Below are 19,153 nucleotides of genomic sequence, written 5' to 3' on the forward strand. Positions count from 1 at the left end.
GGAAAGAGACCAAGTCCCCTGTAAAGTCTGTCATCTGGCTAGAGACAAATTGAAACAAAAAGGCTCCTAGATCTAAACCCAGATCAAACAGGGATCACATCTGCTTTTGTTCTGTTTGCCCCCAGACTCTTATCTCCTCGCTCAGGCTCCTGACCTGAGGATTCAGCTAACAACCTGTCTAGCACCGTCTCCCTCTGCTGAAGACGAGGTCAGGACCCTCTGATTGTTTAGCTATCCAAAAAGTTACCCATTTGTCCTCTTTAGCCAGCTCCGGGAAGGCAAATGGGGGTTGTGGGTAAATGTAGTCGTGGTGGACGTCTCGCAAGGACGGGAGGAACACAAGCTGGGAGCCAGCGCTGTTGAGAGAGAAGAAAAGTCAGAGAGAGCCAGGAACCAGGGGCTTGCCCAGCCAAGGTGACAATGCAGCGAGTCACAGCTCACCCCCTCTAATCAAGCTTGTAATGTGGAAAACCTCTGGATTGCCATCAAGGCAGGAAATTGCACTACCAGACCGGATCATCAGGAGGGTGGGGCTGGGACCAAATAGCAAGGTCTCCTGGCTGCAGCTGGCTCCAGCAACCGCACATCACGGAAAGGCTGTAACCCTGACCTTGGAGCCCGAGGGACAGTTAGAACGTTTTCAACCTTCCCATGATGGATGCTCTGAGGTTTCAGCACACAAAGCCATCTGCATCTCAAGTGGCACAGTGGGTTGGATGCATCAAAGGGGAAGTGGGTGGGATGGCCACGATTCTTGGCCTTGCTCTGACCACTGCCATGAAAGCCACGGACTAATCAGAGCTCATCCTCTTGATACCAACAAGCACGAGAGATGGGAGATAGGTGGCGGTACATCATGAGAAGCTTGGAAAGCAAAAACGAGCTGCCTTGCCTAGGTAACAGAAAGTGCCTATATTTAAAAGGGCCACATCACCCACGTGCAACCCGGGCAGATCCCCTTTCACCCAGCTCAACCGAAAAAACCCAGCTCAGATACTCTGATGACAAGGGCCGCAGAGAAGAGAATTCAGTCCTAGCTGCCCAGGCCTAGCTGGCCCCGAGGGAGGTGAACAACACAGGAGAACACGCACTTGGGGAAAAGTCTTCAAAAAGAAACCACCCCAGAGCTGCAGCCTGAAGCACCTCCTTGCCGTTGTAACCCCACCACCCCCTACAAAGTCCAGCTCCCTTTGTGACAGGCAGTGCTGAAAAGCCCGGAGATGCAGAACAAGCCCTTCCTAAACTCAGAGAAAACACAGGGCGGGAATGGACCTCCCAAGACCATCTAGTCCGTGCCGACAGCCCGGGCAGGATCCTGTATCCCTAAACCGCTCCTGACAGATGTTTATCCACACCGATCCCCAGCAGACGAGGTGGGGGAATCCTCTTCACCCTGCGATACAAATAGGTGCTTTCCAGGAATACAAGACCATAAGAACCACCACTGACTGGGTCAGTCCATAGGTCCGTCTTGCCCGGCCTCCTGTCACATAGCGGCAGAGGACGGATGCTGCAAGGGAGAGCGAACTGGGTCTGACCAGGGTTTATTCCCCCCCGTTCCTCTCTCGCTTGCAGCCTCCAGCATTCAAAGGCCTAGGAAGTCCAGAACAGCACGGCGCCCCGAGACGTTCCCCCTCCACAGCAGCTACTTGGAGGATAGCAGACGACACACGCCTTCCAGCAGCTCCCAGCGGACCAGTCTTACGCTGGCCTAGGAGCAGCAAAAAAAAGGATGTGAGCAGGTTTTTGCTTGAATGCCCTTCCACGGAGATGCCTCCATGGCAAAGTGCTGATGCTGAGACAAATTCAGGTCACTGGCAGCTTAACTATTGCTTTCTCTCCCCCTCAAAAAAAAAAAAAAAAAAATCTACACTTGCATAAACTAGATGGTGAGGCTCTTAAATGATGGACGGGGGATGGGGTGTTGACCCAATACCAGTGTCTAACAGACTCTGGCCACAGATGAAAGGGCCTGGCAGTGCGTTGCACTCACCCCAAGGAAAAGAATGTCTTGTTTGTTCTTTGTTTCCCGGCCACCCCCCCTTCCTGGTACCGCAGGGGAGGGAGAGCGGAGAGGATGAAAGGCAACACAACAGATGCTGGGAGGCCCAACCTCTCCCAGTTCGGAGCCGAGGGGAGGGCAGGGGGAAGAAAGCTGTAAATTAAGGGGTGGGAAAAATCAATACGCATCGCCAGAGCTGGATCTGCCAGACAATGGCTTAGCTCAGCAAACAGCTTCTGTGCAGAAGGAAGTGCTGAACCAGGCCTGGACGGAGCTTTTTTGCCTTTGCTCAGACCGCAATTAGGGATTTGTATTGCCAGGGAAAAGATGAAAGGAAAGATGGCACAGGTGGAGGTGCGAGGTAAGGGCTGGCAGAGGTGATGGAATCAGCTAGGCAAGCAAGACGCATCGCTTCAGGGGTTGTAAGAACAGAAAGAACTGCCACGGACCAGGTTTCATGGATTCATCCATGTTAGGGGCTGGAAGGGACCTCTCGAGATCATCAGGTCCAGCCCGCCCGGTTGTACCGTAGGTCCGTCTTGCCCAATCTCCTGTATCACGCAGTGGCAGAGCTGATGCTGGAGGGGAGAGTGGCCAGGGTGCTCCCCACCCCCCGTACCTCTCTCACTTGCAGCCTCCAGCATTTAAGGCAGGGGTGGGCAAAATGTGGTCCGCGAGCTGGATGTGGCCCGCCAGGCCATTCTATCCGGCCTGCGGGGCCCCTAAAAATGTTAAATAATTAATATTTATCTGCCCTGGGCTGCCTGTCATGCGGCCCTCGATGGCTTGCCAAAACTCAGTAAGCAGCCCTCTGCCCAAAATAACTGCTTGCCCCCGATTTAAGGTCTAGGAAGTCCCATCTCGGGGGCTGTATCCCCAGCTCCCATGTTCAATAGCTACTTATGCCCCTTCCCTTCATGACTGTGTCCAATCCCTTGGTGAATCTGGCTACACTCTCAGCTTCCACCACATCTTGGGGTAACGAGTCTAACACTTTCATTACACATGGTGAGAACTGCAAACTGTGCGTCAGAGGTGAACAGCATCCTAGAGAAGGGGCTGGCAGGGACCCCCAGGGGTCAGTCCAGTCCAACCCCCTGCCCAAGAAAGGATCAGCCCTGTCCAAACCGTCCCAGACAAACCCATCATTTAACCCCTCAGCAAAACGACTCTCAGCCCTGACACAACACGAGACATCACGTCCAACCCTGCCACAGGGACGGCAAGGGGATCACGGTGGTCAACATCCTCCTGCCATCAAGTGACCCCAGGCAGAGGGCTGCAACCCCCGCTACAGAGGAAGGCAACACCCCCCCCCAGTCTGTAACAGTCTGACCTGGGGGGCATCCTTCCTGACCCCCAATCTGGTGATCAGTCTGACCCCAAGTGGAGGGGCAAGAGCCTTTAGCCAGGAGCATCGGCACAGCTGTCACCATCCCCAGCCTTGGCTACAGCCAACACCCAACAGCTCAGAGGAAGGCTTAAAAACATGCCAACACATGGGAACATGACTATGGGAAGTCTTTTCTAGTGCAGGCAAGATCTCATGTTCCTGGCTTGCGGCTCAGCTTTGGCTGTATAGATTTGTGGAGAGCCCGACCCAGGCACACACACAAGGCTAACCCGTTCCTTAGACCCGGGCCTGAAATTAAGCCTACCTCACTCCACATTGCCCGTTTTTTCACGTAAACGTGAAGAGACATGAACAAGCCAAGCCGTTCCCCACCCCCAGCCCTCAAACAGATAACAGAAGGTCCACAGTGAAGTCTCTTGCCGTAGAGGACCCCACACTTGATTAGCAGGCAAGCTGCTGGCAGGAGATGGCCCTCCTCAGGGGAGTGATCAAAGGGACAGGCTGCTTGTGCTGATTCACTCATAAACCAGCCTCCCTTCCAGCTAATTGACTGCTAATTAAGCATCTGATAAAGCTGTAGGAGACAATTCCCCATCCATCTCCTCCTTTCCAACTGGGGAAGGCAGATGACTCCACAGTTAGCCTAAGGTCAGGAGCATGGAAATGCACCTTCCTCCGAGCAGTTTGCTCCCCAAAAGAGGACCACTGCAGAACCTCAGTCCCCAAAGCCTTTGTCGCAGCTTTGCCCGCGGGCAACAGGGGACTGGACGCTGGCAGCTGCCTACGACTAAGCAAGGCATGTCCTCCATCTTCGAGTATCTGAGGATAGGCAGATCGAGAGGGGCCCTCTAAAGCATGCCTCTTGCATTCGGGCTCCATCAGGAACGGCTGCGCAAAAGGCCGACCTGTTTGTGGCTCCCCTTCAGTGAAAAGACGCCTCTCCTTTCTCCCCAGGACGTGCCCCTCCATGCTGCACTCACAGCCCTGTTCATCTAGCAAGAGGGCAGAGATTTCCACCCATCCCCGTCACCATCTCTGCCCTTTAAACTCGTGTGCTGGGCTCCGCACATAACAAGGGCAGGCAGCATCGAGGAGGAGGAACAATGGAGAGAAGGGAGAGAGAGAAATGGTGTAGAGCTGAGCGAAGAACACGAGGGGAAGCTGAAGGTCCCCAAGGAGGCAGCCAGCACATCGCTGAATTTCTGAGCACGCAAATTGAGATCATCTGGCCTCGGCCTCCATCGAGCTGGCAGCTGCTTATTCAAAGGCAAGGTTTCCCCTCGCAGGGCATCAGGGTAACAATGCCCTCCCATGGCTTCCACCGCTGCTGGCCATGCCAACTTCTGAAGGCAGGGGCTGCCCTGAAGCTCCCCCATGGGGAAAAAGGAATGATGATCTTTGCTTTGGCTGCTAATTAAGTTCCAATGCCTCGCAGGACCTCCCCCTCATCCCTGACCTTTCCTGACAACAGCGCCCTGCATGGAGAAACCCAGAAGACGCTGGTCACCCTGGCAGTGCCTGTTCATCAGAGGTCTGGTGCCAAGCAATGGAGCTATCCAGGCTCGCCACAGACAGAACAGCCGTATGGTAACAGCCTTTTGCATCTTCCTATGGGTCATCGTATTCAAGTAGATCCTGTGTCCTGCTACATTAGGACAGCAAAAAGACCTGTGACCGAAACCTCATTTCCAGACCCAGTTCTGCTACTGTTCCACTGGCAAGTCTCTTCCCTTCTCTGAGCCTCCATTTCCCCACCTCTAACATGGGGATAACTGTCTTGGACTGGATACAGCACTTTCCCTCAAATGCAAATTAAGAATTAAAGCCCAGATCTATATTGAAATCCCTGGGAATGAGGCACCTATATATTTTTGTGTGGGTATTAAACAGATGGAGAACAGAGTGATCATAGGACCACAGGAAAGTTGAGCTGTGGCTGGAAGGGACCTCGTGGGCGCACCCAGACACGAGTGGATGTTTGGCTCCCTAGGGACAAGCAGCAGCGGCACACGGCAAGTTGCCCCAGGTGGGGTAGGGAGGCTGGCCCCAGCAGTCTTACCTGGGGTCCTCCCAGGGCCACAGCCGTGGCGATTCTGCTGTGCAAAGCCTGGCCGGCAGCCGCAGCACAGCTCTGGGCGGCCCAACTCCGCTTTCCAGTGGTGCGCGTTTCCTGAGTGTGTGCTGCGCTGGGTTCCCCCGCCCCGTTTTTTAGAACCCTAGATATCCAGGGGTCAAAAAAAACCCGTGAAAAAAAAAGCCAAGGCAGCGCGCACTCAGGCAGCATGCCCTTGCAGCACAGAGCACTGGACTGCGGTTTGCAGCACCACATACCGCATGACCGTGCTCGTCTGGATGCGTCCCATGAGGTCATGTTTAGTCCAGTCCCCGGCTCAAGCCAGGATCATCCCCGAGCTGTCCCAGCCAAGCATCCGTCCGATCTGGTCTTGCAAATCTCCAGGGAAGGAGATGCCATGATTTCTCTAGGCAGCCTGTTCCAATGCTTGACCTCCCTCACGGCCAGAAAGTTCTTCCTAATCTCCAGCCTCAGTTGCCTCTACTACAGCTTGAGGCCATTGCTCCCCTACAACCACGGAAAAAAGCCCAGCTCCACCCTCTCTATAATCACCTTTCTGACGCGACTCGGCCACGGTCGTTCCATGGAATCACGTCTCAGTTCTAGTAACCAAGGCTGTTCTTTCTAAAAACCCAGCCTAGCACCTTGCTCACAAGCCATCCTTCCTTTCAAGCACAGGTTAGACAGTCCAAGAGATTTACGCTCCATATAGACACAGAAAGCTCTTTTCTAGTGAGCACAGGAAAGGACTGGGACTACTAAGAACTGCTACGTATTGGGTTGGAAAATAGGTCCATCTTGCCCAGTCTCCCTCCAGAACCTCTTGCCGAGGTTCTGGCTGCAAGTCTCCTCTCACCTGTTCATTTATGCACCCATCCATGGCCCCACCAAGTCCCAGGGCCTCCTGGTCAACCTCCTCCTGCCCTGGCTAAGCTAGTGGTATGTCCCACCAGGAAGGCGGCTCTGGCTGGGAGGTCCCCTGGGGATTACAGGGCCGCCTTCCTATCCCTTGTGCGATCCCATCTCTGGGCAGAGTATCACTGGGTAGTGTCCGCTGACTCCTTAGGCCCATTTGAGGGCCAGTGGGCACTGCCCAGCATGCTCTGCTCAGTGTCCCCTGCCTTGGCACACTAGTTTTAAACCTCTGACCTCACTCCTGGTCCCTGTTGTCTTCACCTGTCCCCAACAATCAGTTGTGGCCTACCTTGTGGCCTCCCTTTCTAAGGGAGGCTTATAGTGTTTCCTTGTGAGCCTTGGCCCACAGTCCCTAGGCAATAAATAGGCCTGGTAGAGAGCACACACTCAAAGGGAGTCAACTGGATCCAACCAAGATTTTTTCCACTGTTCCTCTCCCCCTTGCAGCCTCCAGCACTTCAGGTCTGGGACATTCTGGCTCAGAGGCCGTGTACCACAACCCAGAAACCCTGTTATGGCTCCCGCAGGTCACTTCACCCCTCAGTGCCAAGCTGAGCTACTGTACTGGGGTGGGACAGCTTAATCACGTTTCCAAAGTGCTTTGAAAGGAAATCCCAGGTGCAGGAAGCAGCTCATGGATCCATACCTCCTCGTCCCTTCAATAAGCATCTTCAGACACTGCTTAAAGACATCTGCAAACAATCCCGTGAGCTGACAGTTCTGCAAGCAAAAGAAAGAACACACCAGATTGGCGCCTGCTTCTCTCCAAGAGACAGTCTCGTCCAGCTGCGTTCAACCTGGGACATCCAGGCGTGCCAACACCGTGGAGGCATTGCTGAGCCAAGTTTGAAGGTCAGCCTTTAGAGGGCTGCCACTAAAATGAATAGCCCCTGATGTCAGCAGTGGCCTCCTAGCAAGAACAGGGTTCTTCCAAAGAAGGAAGCCATGGATACTTGAGTTGCTGAGCAACCCAAAAGTACTAATAGGCAGTAAATACTTGAGAGTGCTCATGTGTATCCAGAAGCCTTCCCTCCGCTTCTGTCTCCATCTGCTTTTGCTGTGAAGGGTAGGCAGCAAGGCATGAAATAAATCTTGTTAAGCTGGCAGGAGCTAAGCCAAGACCCAGCTCCACTGCAGGCATGTGGGATCTACTGGATTGCAGAGAGAGGGAAAGGTCATGGATTCTCAACAGCCATGGGGGCAACTTACCTCGACTTGCTGGTGTTTTGCATCCAGGAAAGGGCCAAACTGCAACAAGGAAGGAAAAAGGGGAGGGTAAGGAGGGGAAAAGACCTCATGCATCACATGTGCCCATTGCCAGATGACCTGGTTTCACAGAGCAGGTCTGGCTGCACCGAGGATCAGCAAAGAAAGATGCCTTTGCTAATAGGTGCAATAGAGGACTGGGGCCCTTGCTGCGAACTACGTTATTATGCAATTAACTGGCTAATCGCACAATAAAGTTTAGACCAGCCACGCATGCAAAGAAATTATCGCGCCATAAAAATGGCCGTCCAGCTACAAAGTTAGTACTTGAACATGTGTAACAACTGAATAGCTGGTTCCTATCAAGCTTTCATTTGAATGTGTGGGAGGGCTCTGGGGATTGGGACTCCTGGCTTCCTTGTGCCAGCTCAGGGAGGGAGCACGGCTCGTAGTGTGGAACGGCCAAGGAAAGGGAATGGAAGAAGTTCCTAACCCCAGTAGTCAGCTGCTGGCTTCAATCCTATTCTCACAGCTGACCCCCACTTCTGATAACTCACCTGAAGCTAGCTCCTAGTGTGCCTGGTCCCCAGGTGCTTGCATCAAATCTGATGTTATCCTTTAATCCCCACCAAAGCCAAAAACCTGTCTCCATCTCAATAAGTGTTGTCACCCCCTCCCCCAACCTGATACTGAAGGTCCTGGCAAAAGCTCTCACTTGGACGCATGGGGGTATTAGACCAGCTTAGCCTGCGCACTGCCTTGTTTCAAGGTGCCTTTCTCTCTTTTCGAATAGACGAGTGAATCGGCTCTGGACTCAGGAGGGAATTTAAGAGCTGAACGCGTCAGCCTCTGTCACAGGGCCACAATCGTATCAAGAAACAGGGCTGTGTTTCAGCCTGCACGTGTACCTCTCTGAATAAATGGGATTAGCCAACAGCAGCCCGTCTTACAGCCGGCCCTAGCTTGGCTCTGAAGTGATGTTAGGCCCTCTAGCGAGGCAGCTGCTTCGCTCTCCCCACACCCAGCGGAGCCAGTGACCTCCCAGCTAGCATGGCATGGGATGCCTTTGCTCAAAGTGCCTTCTACACCAGTCTCATTCCAGCTGTGACACTCAGAGGCAACAGGAGTCCAGTGGATCATCAGCACTCGCCCCCTTTGTGCTGATTTCAAACAATCAAGTGGAGACGGCAGCTGTGAAGCAATTCACACCCGTTCCTTGGCTGCACGTGAGGGCTGGTCCTAAGCTCAGGCAACCAACAGCCTCTCTCGACCTCAGAGAAGACATCAGCGTGATTCTACAGCACAAGTGAAGCAAAGCTAAGGTAATTTAGCTGGCTGTATCACTACAGAAGTCTGCAGCGAAAGCTAGACGAGTGGTTTTCAATGTCAATAGAGTCGAGGCCCCCTTGGAAGATACCAGCTCTCCACTTGCACTCATTTTGACTATGGAAAAGTACCAGGGCAATTCTTCTGTTGCAAAGAAGTTAGAACGGCTGACAATAGGGCAGAATAGTCTGGGCACTCTGGACTCCCGTTTGCAAGATCAGCCCAGTAATTTCAAATCGTACATAGACAGCACCCTTCAAAGGATCTCTGGTTGAGCTACACTGTAACAGTTGACACTTGCTTCCAAGTGACAGATCGCCCTCCCCTTTGAAAGCAGCTAAGAAGTATGTGGCTTTAAACATTACACTTCTGGGTACACACTCCAAATCAGGATGTTCCAGACTTGTAAATGCTGGAAGCTCTGAGGGAAGAGGGGAAGGGAACAGATCAGTCTGTTAATTGCTCGCCCTTTTAGCAACTGCTCAGAGCCATTGCGAGTTACAAGACACTGGGCGAGAGGGATGATCCTGTCTGGCATCTCTTATGTTTGTCTGTGTCCCTAGAAACAGAGACCCATGTTCAATTCCTTGGCTAAGTCGCTTCCTCAAGCTAGCATTTTTAAGTCATAGCATCATAGACAAGCCAGGCTGGAAGGGACCTCTGGAGGTCACATCTAGTTCACCCCCTGCCTGAGGCAGGATCAGCCCTGTCCAGACCATCCTGGGCAAATCCATAATCTAAACTCTTCATAAAACTGCTGTCACCCCTGATGCGGCACAAGACATCACACCTTAACCCGCCACAGCACAAGAAAAGCAGAGGGACCACGGCAGCCACCGTCCTGCTTCTGTGAAAGGTTGTTTCTATACGCTCAAGGGGTGCCAGGAAAAGGCTGTATCCCCACTGCAGAGGAAGGCAACCCCCCCTCAAGTCTGTCCCAATCTGACCAGAGGTAAACCTCCTTCCTGACCCCAAATGCAGCATCAGTCTGACCCGGACTCTCTAGCCAGGAACCTCTGGCTTTACATCCTAGCAGGAACACTGGCACAGCCCAGTCACCGTCCCCAGCCCGGGCTCGCATCCAAGTCACCTTTGCTCCCGCTGCCTTTGGAGATGCAAGCACTTGAGGACTGGAAGCGCCTCACTAGAACTACACGTGAAGCCTGCAACTCCATCAAGGCACTGCTGCTCTGCGAACACAAGGGAACAAAAATCCTTGCAAGAACTTCAGCAGCTTGCTGACAGAAACAGAGGCAGGTGCGTGCTCCCAACCCCGGCAACAACTCCTGCTGTCCAGTCTCATGCTCAAAACTGCTCAACAATCCTCCTTTAACTTGCTGGGTCTTATGCATTTCCCCCTCCACATCTGACCCACAGAGGCTGTGGGGGCATTACATCCTCTTGCCTAAAGAGCTTTGGTCTTGGGATAGGATCCAGGAGCACAGATCCTCGAAGAATTGCCACAGCTCTTCAACCGTGTACGTGCTTGCAAAGAGCTGTAAGCAAGAGAGAAAGGCACAGAAAGGCGTGAAATGCATGGTACCCATACGTTGCATTATTTCCAGGGCCAGTGGGGATGGGCACATTTCAGCATGATGGGCATCTGCATGTAGGAATTCAAATTTAAGCCCTTGAGATTTTATCTCTATAGGGCCTGGGGATACAGCTTACACAAAGACCAGCTTCAGTCGAAGAGCTGCTATGCTCCTGTTTAGACGGTGCCCCAAATTGATCGTGACTGGGCAGACTCATTTCAAACCTGGTATTTTTGAATGGAAACCACTTCCAAATTTGCATCGTAACATTTAGTTACAGAACAACTGCACGAGGGAAGTAATGAACCCAAGCCCCTGATGGCTCACGCTTGTTATAGATCCTGTGGTGCTCTTAGCCAGAGCAGTAATCCCATTGTCCTGGCCAGGCTCCAGCATGGAGTCATTCAGCTCTGCCTCCCTCAGCTTCATGCTCCCCGCCCATCCCCCGCCGTTTTAATTAGATATGAGGCTCTTCCTCGTCTCTTCAAAGGCATGTTACATGGTTGTGCGGCTCAACAGCTGCAACAATTCCTGGAGGAGCCACGTTCCTGGATCCTAGCATCATCATCTCCCAAGACCGTGATCAGAATCGGGACCCGGTTGCCTTCAGGGCTGCGCAAATGCAACTGCTGAGCTACAGCATCGTCTTCCATTCACTCAATGAGCCACAGACGGGAATCCTAAATCAACAGAAAATATCGTGATGCCCCTTTACCAATCCATGATGAGTCCATACCTTGAGTGCCATGCCCAGGTCTGGTCCTCACACCTCAAAAAGGGTATGGAAGAACTAGAGAAGGTCCAGAGAAGGGCAACAAGGATGATTTGTGGTACGGAGGAGATTCCCTATGAACAGAAACTAATGAGGCCAGGCCTGTTCAGTTTAGAAGAGAGACGCTGGGGATAGGGGGCATGAGTAGGGTTTACAAAATACTAAATGGATGAAGAGAAATTCATCAGGGATTTACTGTTGACTGTCTCTCACCAGGTAAGAACGAGGGGTCACCACACAAAACTAGAAGGTTTAAAACGCACACGCAGAAGTTCGCTCTCACCCAGTGTGGAATTAAAGGGCGGAGCTTGTTGCCCTGAGACGTGGTGGAAGCTGAGAGTTTAGCCAGATTCAAAAGGGGAGTGGACATATTCTCGGAGGAAAGGGACATAAGCAGCTATTAAGCACGGGAGTTAGGGATACAGCCTCCAAATGAGAACTTCCTAGACCTTAAATGCTGGAGGCTGCCAGTGGGAGAGGAACAGGGGAAAAACCCTGGCTAGACCCAGTCACTCTCCCTCCCAGCATCCACTCTCTGCCGCTGCGCGACACAGGAGACTGGGCAAGACGGACCTAGGGTCTCACCCAGCCGGCAGCAGTTTTTACATTCTTGATGCTCAGCCCCACGGACGCTCCTCTTGTTCTCTGTGATGCTACTCCCATACCTAGAGCTAAGCATCTACTTCACTTATGACCCGATGGACATCCCATCTTGACCGTATTCTAACTAATGCCTTCCTGGCCTTGCAGAAGCAGGACATCAGCAGAGTCCTCGTCCCTCTGCTTTACCTGGGGCAAGTTCAAGGGTGCTCTTGAGGTTTTGGGCATCATGCCTAGTAGTTGCATGTGAGGGTTCTTTCCTGCAGTTTTAAGAAGAAAGTTGACAAAAGTTTGTCTAGGATCTTTTAGACAGGGCTGATCCTGGGTGAAGCAGGAGGGGTTTGGAATAGCTGTGACCCACCTCAAAACTCTCCCCTGCCAGCCCAACTTTACTATGAATTTAAGTAGGTTTAGAAATGTGAAGAAGAAAGGACAGAAGAGAAATCTGCACAGCTGGGAGTTAAATGGCATCAGTAATCCCTCTACCTGCCCATCACTAACTGAGCAGAGGCTGCTGGCTAAAGAGTCTCGTCTCTCCGCTTGGAGTCAGACCGAAGCCACATTGGGGGTCAGGAAGGAATTTTATGGTCAGACTGATATGGAGTGCGTGTGCATGTGTGTGTCTTACTCAGTAGCAGGGAGCATGGCCTCTATATGGGATCCCTTGAGTATATATTAATAAACTTTTACAGCAGCAGGACACTGGTTGCCACAGTCCCCGCCTTCCCTCTGGCAGGTTCAGATGTGATGTCTAGTGCTGCGTCAGGGGTGATAGGAGTTTTACAAAAAGGGGATTTGTCTGGGATGGTTTGGACGGAGCTGATCCTGCTTCAGGCAGGGGGTTGGACTGGATGTGACCTCTGCAGACCCCTTCCAGCCCCACTTCTCTGGGATTCTAGGACCAGTGTCTTGGAGGTATCACAGCTGAGGCATGCAGAGAGGAGGGAGATGTGACAGCTGGATTTTCATAAGCACTAAGGCTGTGGTTCTCAACCTTTCTGGACTCAAAGCACCCGTTAGACCCAAGGCTCCTGTTGGGAAATACCAGCTCTTAGCTTTCATTTGTATTTTTCTGTAAGCAAAATACAAGGGCAATTATTTTCATAAAATCATAGAAGTCGGGTTGGAAGGGATCTTGTAGATCTTCAAATCCGACCCCCTGCCTGGGCAGGAGGAAAACGGGGCTCAAATGACCCCAGCCAGGTAGGCATCGAGCCGCTTCTTAAAGACCCCCAGGGGAGGAGCCAGCACCACCTCCCTTGGAAGTCGGTTCCAGATCCTAGCCGCCCTGACTGTGAAGTAGTTCTTATGGATGTCTAATCTAAACCTACTCTCCAACAACCTGTGGCCATTATTCCTTGTTATCCCGGGGGGCGCTAGGGGAAACAAGGTCTCCCCCAAACCCTTCTGGTCCCTAGTGAGTTTATAGACAGTCACAAGGTCCCCCCTCAGCCTTCTCTTGTCAAGGCTGAACAGGTTCAGGTCCCGTAGCCTCTCATTGTAGGGCCTGCCCTGCTGTCCCCGGATCATGCGGGTGGCCTCCTCTGGACCCTCTCAATGTTGTCCACCTCCCTCTTGAAGTGGCGTGCCCAGAACAGGACACAGTACTCCAGCTGGGGCCTGACCAGTGTCGCGTAGAGGGGGAGGATCACCTCCTTGGCCCTACTTGAGATGCACCTGTGGATACACGATAAGGTCCGGTTAGCCCTGCCAACCGTGACCTCGCATTGTTGGCCCATGTTCATCTTGGAGTCAATAATGACTCCAAGATCCCTTTCTGCCTCCGTGCTCTCAAGAAGGGAGTTTCCCATCTTATAAGTTGTTGCAAAGAAATCGAGAAAGACCCCAGCCGTTCCCAATGTGAACATTATGGATTCCTATTTGAAATCTGGGTGCAGCTCATGAATCATGTTCAAACCCAACAGCAGGAACATTGTGCAATACCCTTGAAAGGATTTCATGGCACCCTGACTGAGAATCGCTGACCTATGGTATTCAGGAATACAAGCCCCCTTGGTTTTCAGCATGCACCTTGCTCCTTGTTGACAACCTCACTCCAGAGTACAAAGCAGAGTGCTTTTGTATGAAGGTCCTGTATAAATCAAAAGAATTCAGATTTTCTCAAGTATCAGGCATTTCTCAGAAGAGTTCACAGCCCTGCATGTCTCTGCAGTGAGGTTCCTTGAAGTCAGTGGAGCTCCGTGCCAGGGTTAGGGTCTCTGCATAGGATGCCCTGCAGGATCTGGGCACGTGTACACGAGTGTAATGCACGTATGCACTGGGGTGTGTATGTGTGTGTGCGCCAGGGCCTGGATAAGCCCAGGGAAGAGGAAGCTCCTCTCTTACCAGGATACAGATGTCCGGCTTTTCTTTGTTGATGACATCAACGAGGTCCAACATGGGGTCATAGGTGATGCTATCCGAGGTGGTGTAGGGTCCACAGGCCACCAACACCATCTGCTGCTCTGAATCTGAAAGAAAAACACATTGCAACAGTTTTGGCAAAAGTTGCTAAGCTCCTCCCCCAGCCTCCCACCACCTGAGTCAAGGATTCCTCAAGATACCTTTTATACTCTCTCTCAAATATTGTGGCACCTGAGCATCCACTGCATGGAAGACAGGCTCTGTCATATACTATGAAAGACTGATCCACATGCCCAAAGAGGCAGAAGAGATGACTGATGAGGCCACATCTGGAGCCCTGTGTCCAGTTGCAGGCCCCCCCACTACAGAAAGGATGTGGACACATTGGAGAGAGTCCAGCGGAGGGCAAGGAAAGTGGGTGCGGGGCATGACTGGTGAGGAGAGGCTGAGGGAACTGGGCTTATTTAAGTCTAGAGAAGACTGAGGGGGATTGAATAGCAGCCTCCAACTCCCTGCAGGGAGGAGCTGGACTCTTCTCAGCGGGGGCAGACGACAGAACAAGGAGCAATGGGCTCAAGCTGCGGCAAGGGAAGTTGAGGCTGGATATTAGGAAAAACTCTCAGAAGGAGGGCAGTAAAGCACTGGAACAGGTTACCCAGAGAGGCTGTGGGATCTCCATCCTTGGAGGTTTTGAAAACCCAGCTAGACAAAGCCTTGGCTGGGATGATGTAGTTGGGGCTGGCCCTGCTTTGAGCAGGGGCTTGGACTAGATGCGACCTCCTAAGCTCCCTTCCAGCCCTCACTGCCTATGATTCTATGATACACATACACTGAATAATCAGCATTTCTCCACTGCAAAGTAGAATCGGAGAGGCTCCACTGCCATCGGTGCTTATAAAAACCAAGCTGCCACGTCCTCCTCCTCCCTGCCCACTTCAACTGTGAGACCGCCAAAATATTGGTCATAGAATCAGAGAGAAGTGGGTCTGGAAGGGACTTGCACAGGTCACGTGTAGTCCAACCCCCTGCTGGAAGCAGGATCGGCCCTGTCCAAACCATCCCAAACAAATCCATCATCTAACCTCTTCATAAAATGACCAGCCACCCCGACACAACACATCATACCTGGACTTGCCATAGAGAAAGCACAGGTTTCATAGCGGCCAGGCTACATAAGCCCTCAAACTAGGGGACCATGACCCACCCAGTGTAGCATGGACCCTGGAATCAAGAGAGAAGTCCCCAGTGCCTCAGGCTATGCTGGCTTAGGCTTCATCTGTCCACATCCATCTACAGATAAAGGCCAACAGGCAATTACCTAGCAGCAAAGCACAGTAACTGTGACAGGCCGACCCTCCCACCACTCCCCAGTTGCTTATCTGTCCATTGTTCATCCTGCTGTGATGTACATCACCGTACAAAATGAGTAAGTTACTCTAGGACGCGTATTCATCTGTCCACGGCCAGAGACACCTATGGCAGTTTCACCGCTGAGAAATTTTTCTAGAGGGGGCTCGCAATAAAATATCATGAAAAAAAATGTAGGGTGCTATGGTTCAACCCAGAGTGACTCCAAGTGTCCTTAGATGACTTCTCTTCCACTTGATCCGGTGCCCTGATGAGCAAAGCTAGCTCAGTAATTGTTCAAATGTCACATCACTGACTGGGGGGGGAAGCAGGAAGGAAAAAAAAAAAAAAAAAAAAAAAAAAAATCGAGGCAAAAAATGTGCAAGGGTAAAATATGAAGTGTGAGGAATGCCAGGCCAATGAAGTCAGGCAGGCTGTTCCTTGGGCAGTGAACACTGCAGGTGCGACAGTCTGTCTCAGCTGGAAATCACCAAGTCGCCAATCTGCTGCCTTTTCCCCCAATCCTTTCCAAAATAGCTGGGAAGCTGCTTAAAAAAAAAAAGTCTGTATCTAGGCCTTACTTAAAAATCCATACAAAAGACCTTTGTTTGGGCAGAAGCCAACCCCCGAAATTCATTCTGCTTCTCATGGCGTTCTCCATAAACAGAACACAGGAGATCATGCGAACAATGGACTGCTGGGATCTGATCCAGGAACAACCCCACAATAGGCCTATTAAAAAAAAAGATAGCAAGCTCTGCCGAACAGGGCAGGAAACAATGCCATTAAACAGCTAGCTACGCTTTGCTCTGGCCAAGACCCCAACACAGCCGGGCTGCAGGCATACCTTTGATTTTCTGAATTGGCAGAAACCTTTAAGAAAGCAAACTCACCTTCAGCCGGCTCTGGGGGCTTGTGGAAAGGCAGAGGCACGCCCTGGAGAGAAACAAAAGTTTGAAATGTAATTGCCCAGGGGTCATAAACAGCACAGACCCAAATTTTATGCATTGCAAAATCCAAGTGACCTCTGTGTTGGAGAACGATTCAGTCCACAGCCCCGTGCCCACAGCAGAAAGCAAGAGCCAAGACAAAATCCATCTTAATCAGCTCACCCAGACTAGCATATTTCTGGGCCATCTCCAGACAAAACCAAGGGGCATGTCATTTTAGCATCCTTCTCAAGTTCTGTGAGGCCAGAGAGTCTCAGCTTGATTAAAAGAAACAGAAATAAAAATAAAATAGGCTGCCTGCTATGTAACGAAGACCAATACGACTTCATCGGAACAGCCGTCCAAAAGCCAGCCATCCCCAGAGAGGTGCTTGGAGAACCTCTGACAGGCTCCGTCACGTTGTAATGAGAAGCATTCGTTGGCAAGGGTTCCACAAGAAGCTGAAGTCATGGCAGAAAGATGCGGCATAGCCTCTGCAGCTGCATGTATGCAACAGGTGGAGGGAGGCTTGCCAAGGAAGTAAGGATGGATTACAGGAAAGAGGAGACGTGCACACGCAGAGAGCAAAAGACAGGGGCCACGGGGAATCAGAATGGCCGGCTGGGGGAAAGGAAAGCTGCGTGCATACTAAAATTGGCATTAAAATCACGCAGAGCTCTGGACTCCTATGGGAAATCTCTGGGTTTCTCTTGTGAATCACACCTAGGTTTCTGCACACCTAGCGGTGCTAATGCTGCATGGCACCCTTAAAAGGATCTCAAGGCACCCTGGTTGAGAATTGCTGGAGTAGAAGAAATTACCCCTTATCCCACCTCCTTCAGAAGATAGATTTTTCAACATCTTAATTGCCAGGTGTCTTTAAAGGAACCATTTCTAACTTCCTGGGCATGTTGCTATTACCTCAGTGCCATAGCAAGGAGACCCCTTAAAGCCCGTACTGCCCACTCTCTCCCAGGAACTGGAGTCTCAGCTGGGAGAGATCAGGAACCACTGGCCTAGGAAGACAGGTCAAGCATTGCGCTTCGCTGGGTATAGTCACCTCGTACAGCTTCGACACAACCAGCCTTCCACCTGTGCTGTTGGTGCCCTCCATCACCACAACCTGGAACACAAATGGAAGAACCCATGATGTCAAATCATCCAACTCCACATCGGAAGAGGCCGAGTCAAGTCTCCCTCTTGCCCATAGCACCCTCCATCAGTAAACCTGGGCGTGCACTACACAGGACGCTAGCGGCGATAGCCCCATTCTACTGAGAAGAGAAGGGGTTTGCCAACAGCAGGCTGGAGATCAAAGCCCAAGTTTCAGGAGTGCCCAGGCCACGGTTGTCTTCACAGCTCCTGCCCAGGTACAGCAACATTTCCAATAAACCTTTTGCTTGTAGTTTTCAGATCCAGGCTGCCAAATGCTTTACATCCATGCCTGGATCTGAGAAATCGTGCTCCACACAACCAGCAACATTCAGCCCGACTCCAACGGCCTTTCTGGCTCTTCCAACAATACTAGCCATGCTTCTGTAGCCGTGCGCCAAAGACCCCACACTTGGGCACTGCAGGCATAGAGGCCTCTTGTACACTTCAGGTTCCTTTACAGAACCGACTGCTACCTCCCACCACCCGCTTGGAGAGGACTCCTCACCTGTCCAGGGAAGAAGGAATATTCTTTCAGCTCCGAGAGATCCACAGGGACCTGCCCCCCGGAAGAATGCTCCCTGTCGCCTTCCAGGATGACTGACATGGCATTCAGCTTCCCATTGCCGTCACAGGCAATCTGGCCCAGCACTGTGATGGGTTCCTACGGAACAAGAGGCAGAAAGGGGAACCTTACTCAGAGGATTGAATACAATGTGGGACAGCAGGCTCCGTGACTCTGCAATATTCCAGCACATGCATCAAGTTTTGAAGACTAAGTTGTACATGAGGACGAGGAAAAGACTTAGCCCTGGGTCCTCGAATCCTAGAGGAGTCAGGCTGAAAGGGACCTCCAGAGGTCCCATCCAATTCAACCCCCTGCCTGAGGCAGAATCAGCCCTGGCCAAACCATCCCATACAAATCCCTCATCTAAACTCTACACAGACTACCATCCACCCTGATGCAACACACGACATCACACTTGACCCTGCCACAGGTGAAGCAGGGAAACACATCAACCAATTCCCTGCTTCTGTGAAAGGTTGTTAATATACACTCAAGAGATCCCAGGTAGAGGCCATGCTCCCTGCTACAGAGAAAAGCAAACCCCCACCCAGGCTGTATCAATCTGACCAGGGAGTAAAATTCCTTCCTGACCTCGAACGTGGTGATTGGTCTGACTCTGGGCGGAGGGGCAAGACCCTCTAGCCAGGACCCTTGGGGGTTGAGTCCCAGCAGAAGCACTGGAACAGCTCAGTCACTATCCCTGGGTTGGGCTAGAGCCAACACACAATGCCTCCAAGGAAGACTTCACAACACACGGACACGTGTAGCACAAAGGGGGAAGGGGGCAACCAGCAAAGCCCAGAAACCTGGGAAATCTCTATACCAGAACACAGGTGTAGGCCTGGAGAACACCAGACCCCTTTTCCATCAGCAGTGGACTTCTAGCAGAAGCAGGGTGGGGGTGGGAGTTCAGCTCACTGCAGATACCAACGATTTAATTTAGTCTGCAAATCCAGCTTCCTTCTATGTTTTGCCCTCTGGGCTTGAGGAGGAACAGAGACAAGCCACT

At 51.8% G+C, this 19,153-nt stretch overlaps 1 protein-coding gene across 1 annotated transcript in view; it reads right to left on the bottom strand.

The window, feature by feature from the left end:
- The window catches only part of POLA2 (DNA polymerase alpha 2, accessory subunit), a 41,829-nt gene that overhangs the window by 10,018 nt on the left and 12,658 nt on the right, over positions 1-19,153 (bottom strand). The window contains exons 11-17 of the mRNA XM_006037128.2: positions 18,085-18,240; positions 17,485-17,547; positions 16,389-16,431; positions 14,131-14,255; positions 7,555-7,593; positions 6,992-7,065; positions 248-356 (exon numbers count right to left, since the gene is read on the bottom strand). Coding sequence (XP_006037190.1) covers positions 248-356; positions 6,992-7,065; positions 7,555-7,593; positions 14,131-14,255; positions 16,389-16,431; positions 17,485-17,547; positions 18,085-18,240 — 609 coding nt within the window. The remainder of the gene's footprint in view (positions 1-247; positions 357-6,991; positions 7,066-7,554; positions 7,594-14,130; positions 14,256-16,388; positions 16,432-17,484; positions 17,548-18,084; positions 18,241-19,153) is intronic.

This window comes from Alligator sinensis, unplaced genomic scaffold (assembly GCF_000455745.1).
Source record: "Alligator sinensis unplaced genomic scaffold, ASM45574v1 scaffold1318_2, whole genome shotgun sequence".
In the NCBI taxonomy this organism is placed as follows: Eukaryota; Metazoa; Chordata; order Crocodylia; family Alligatoridae; genus Alligator; species Alligator sinensis.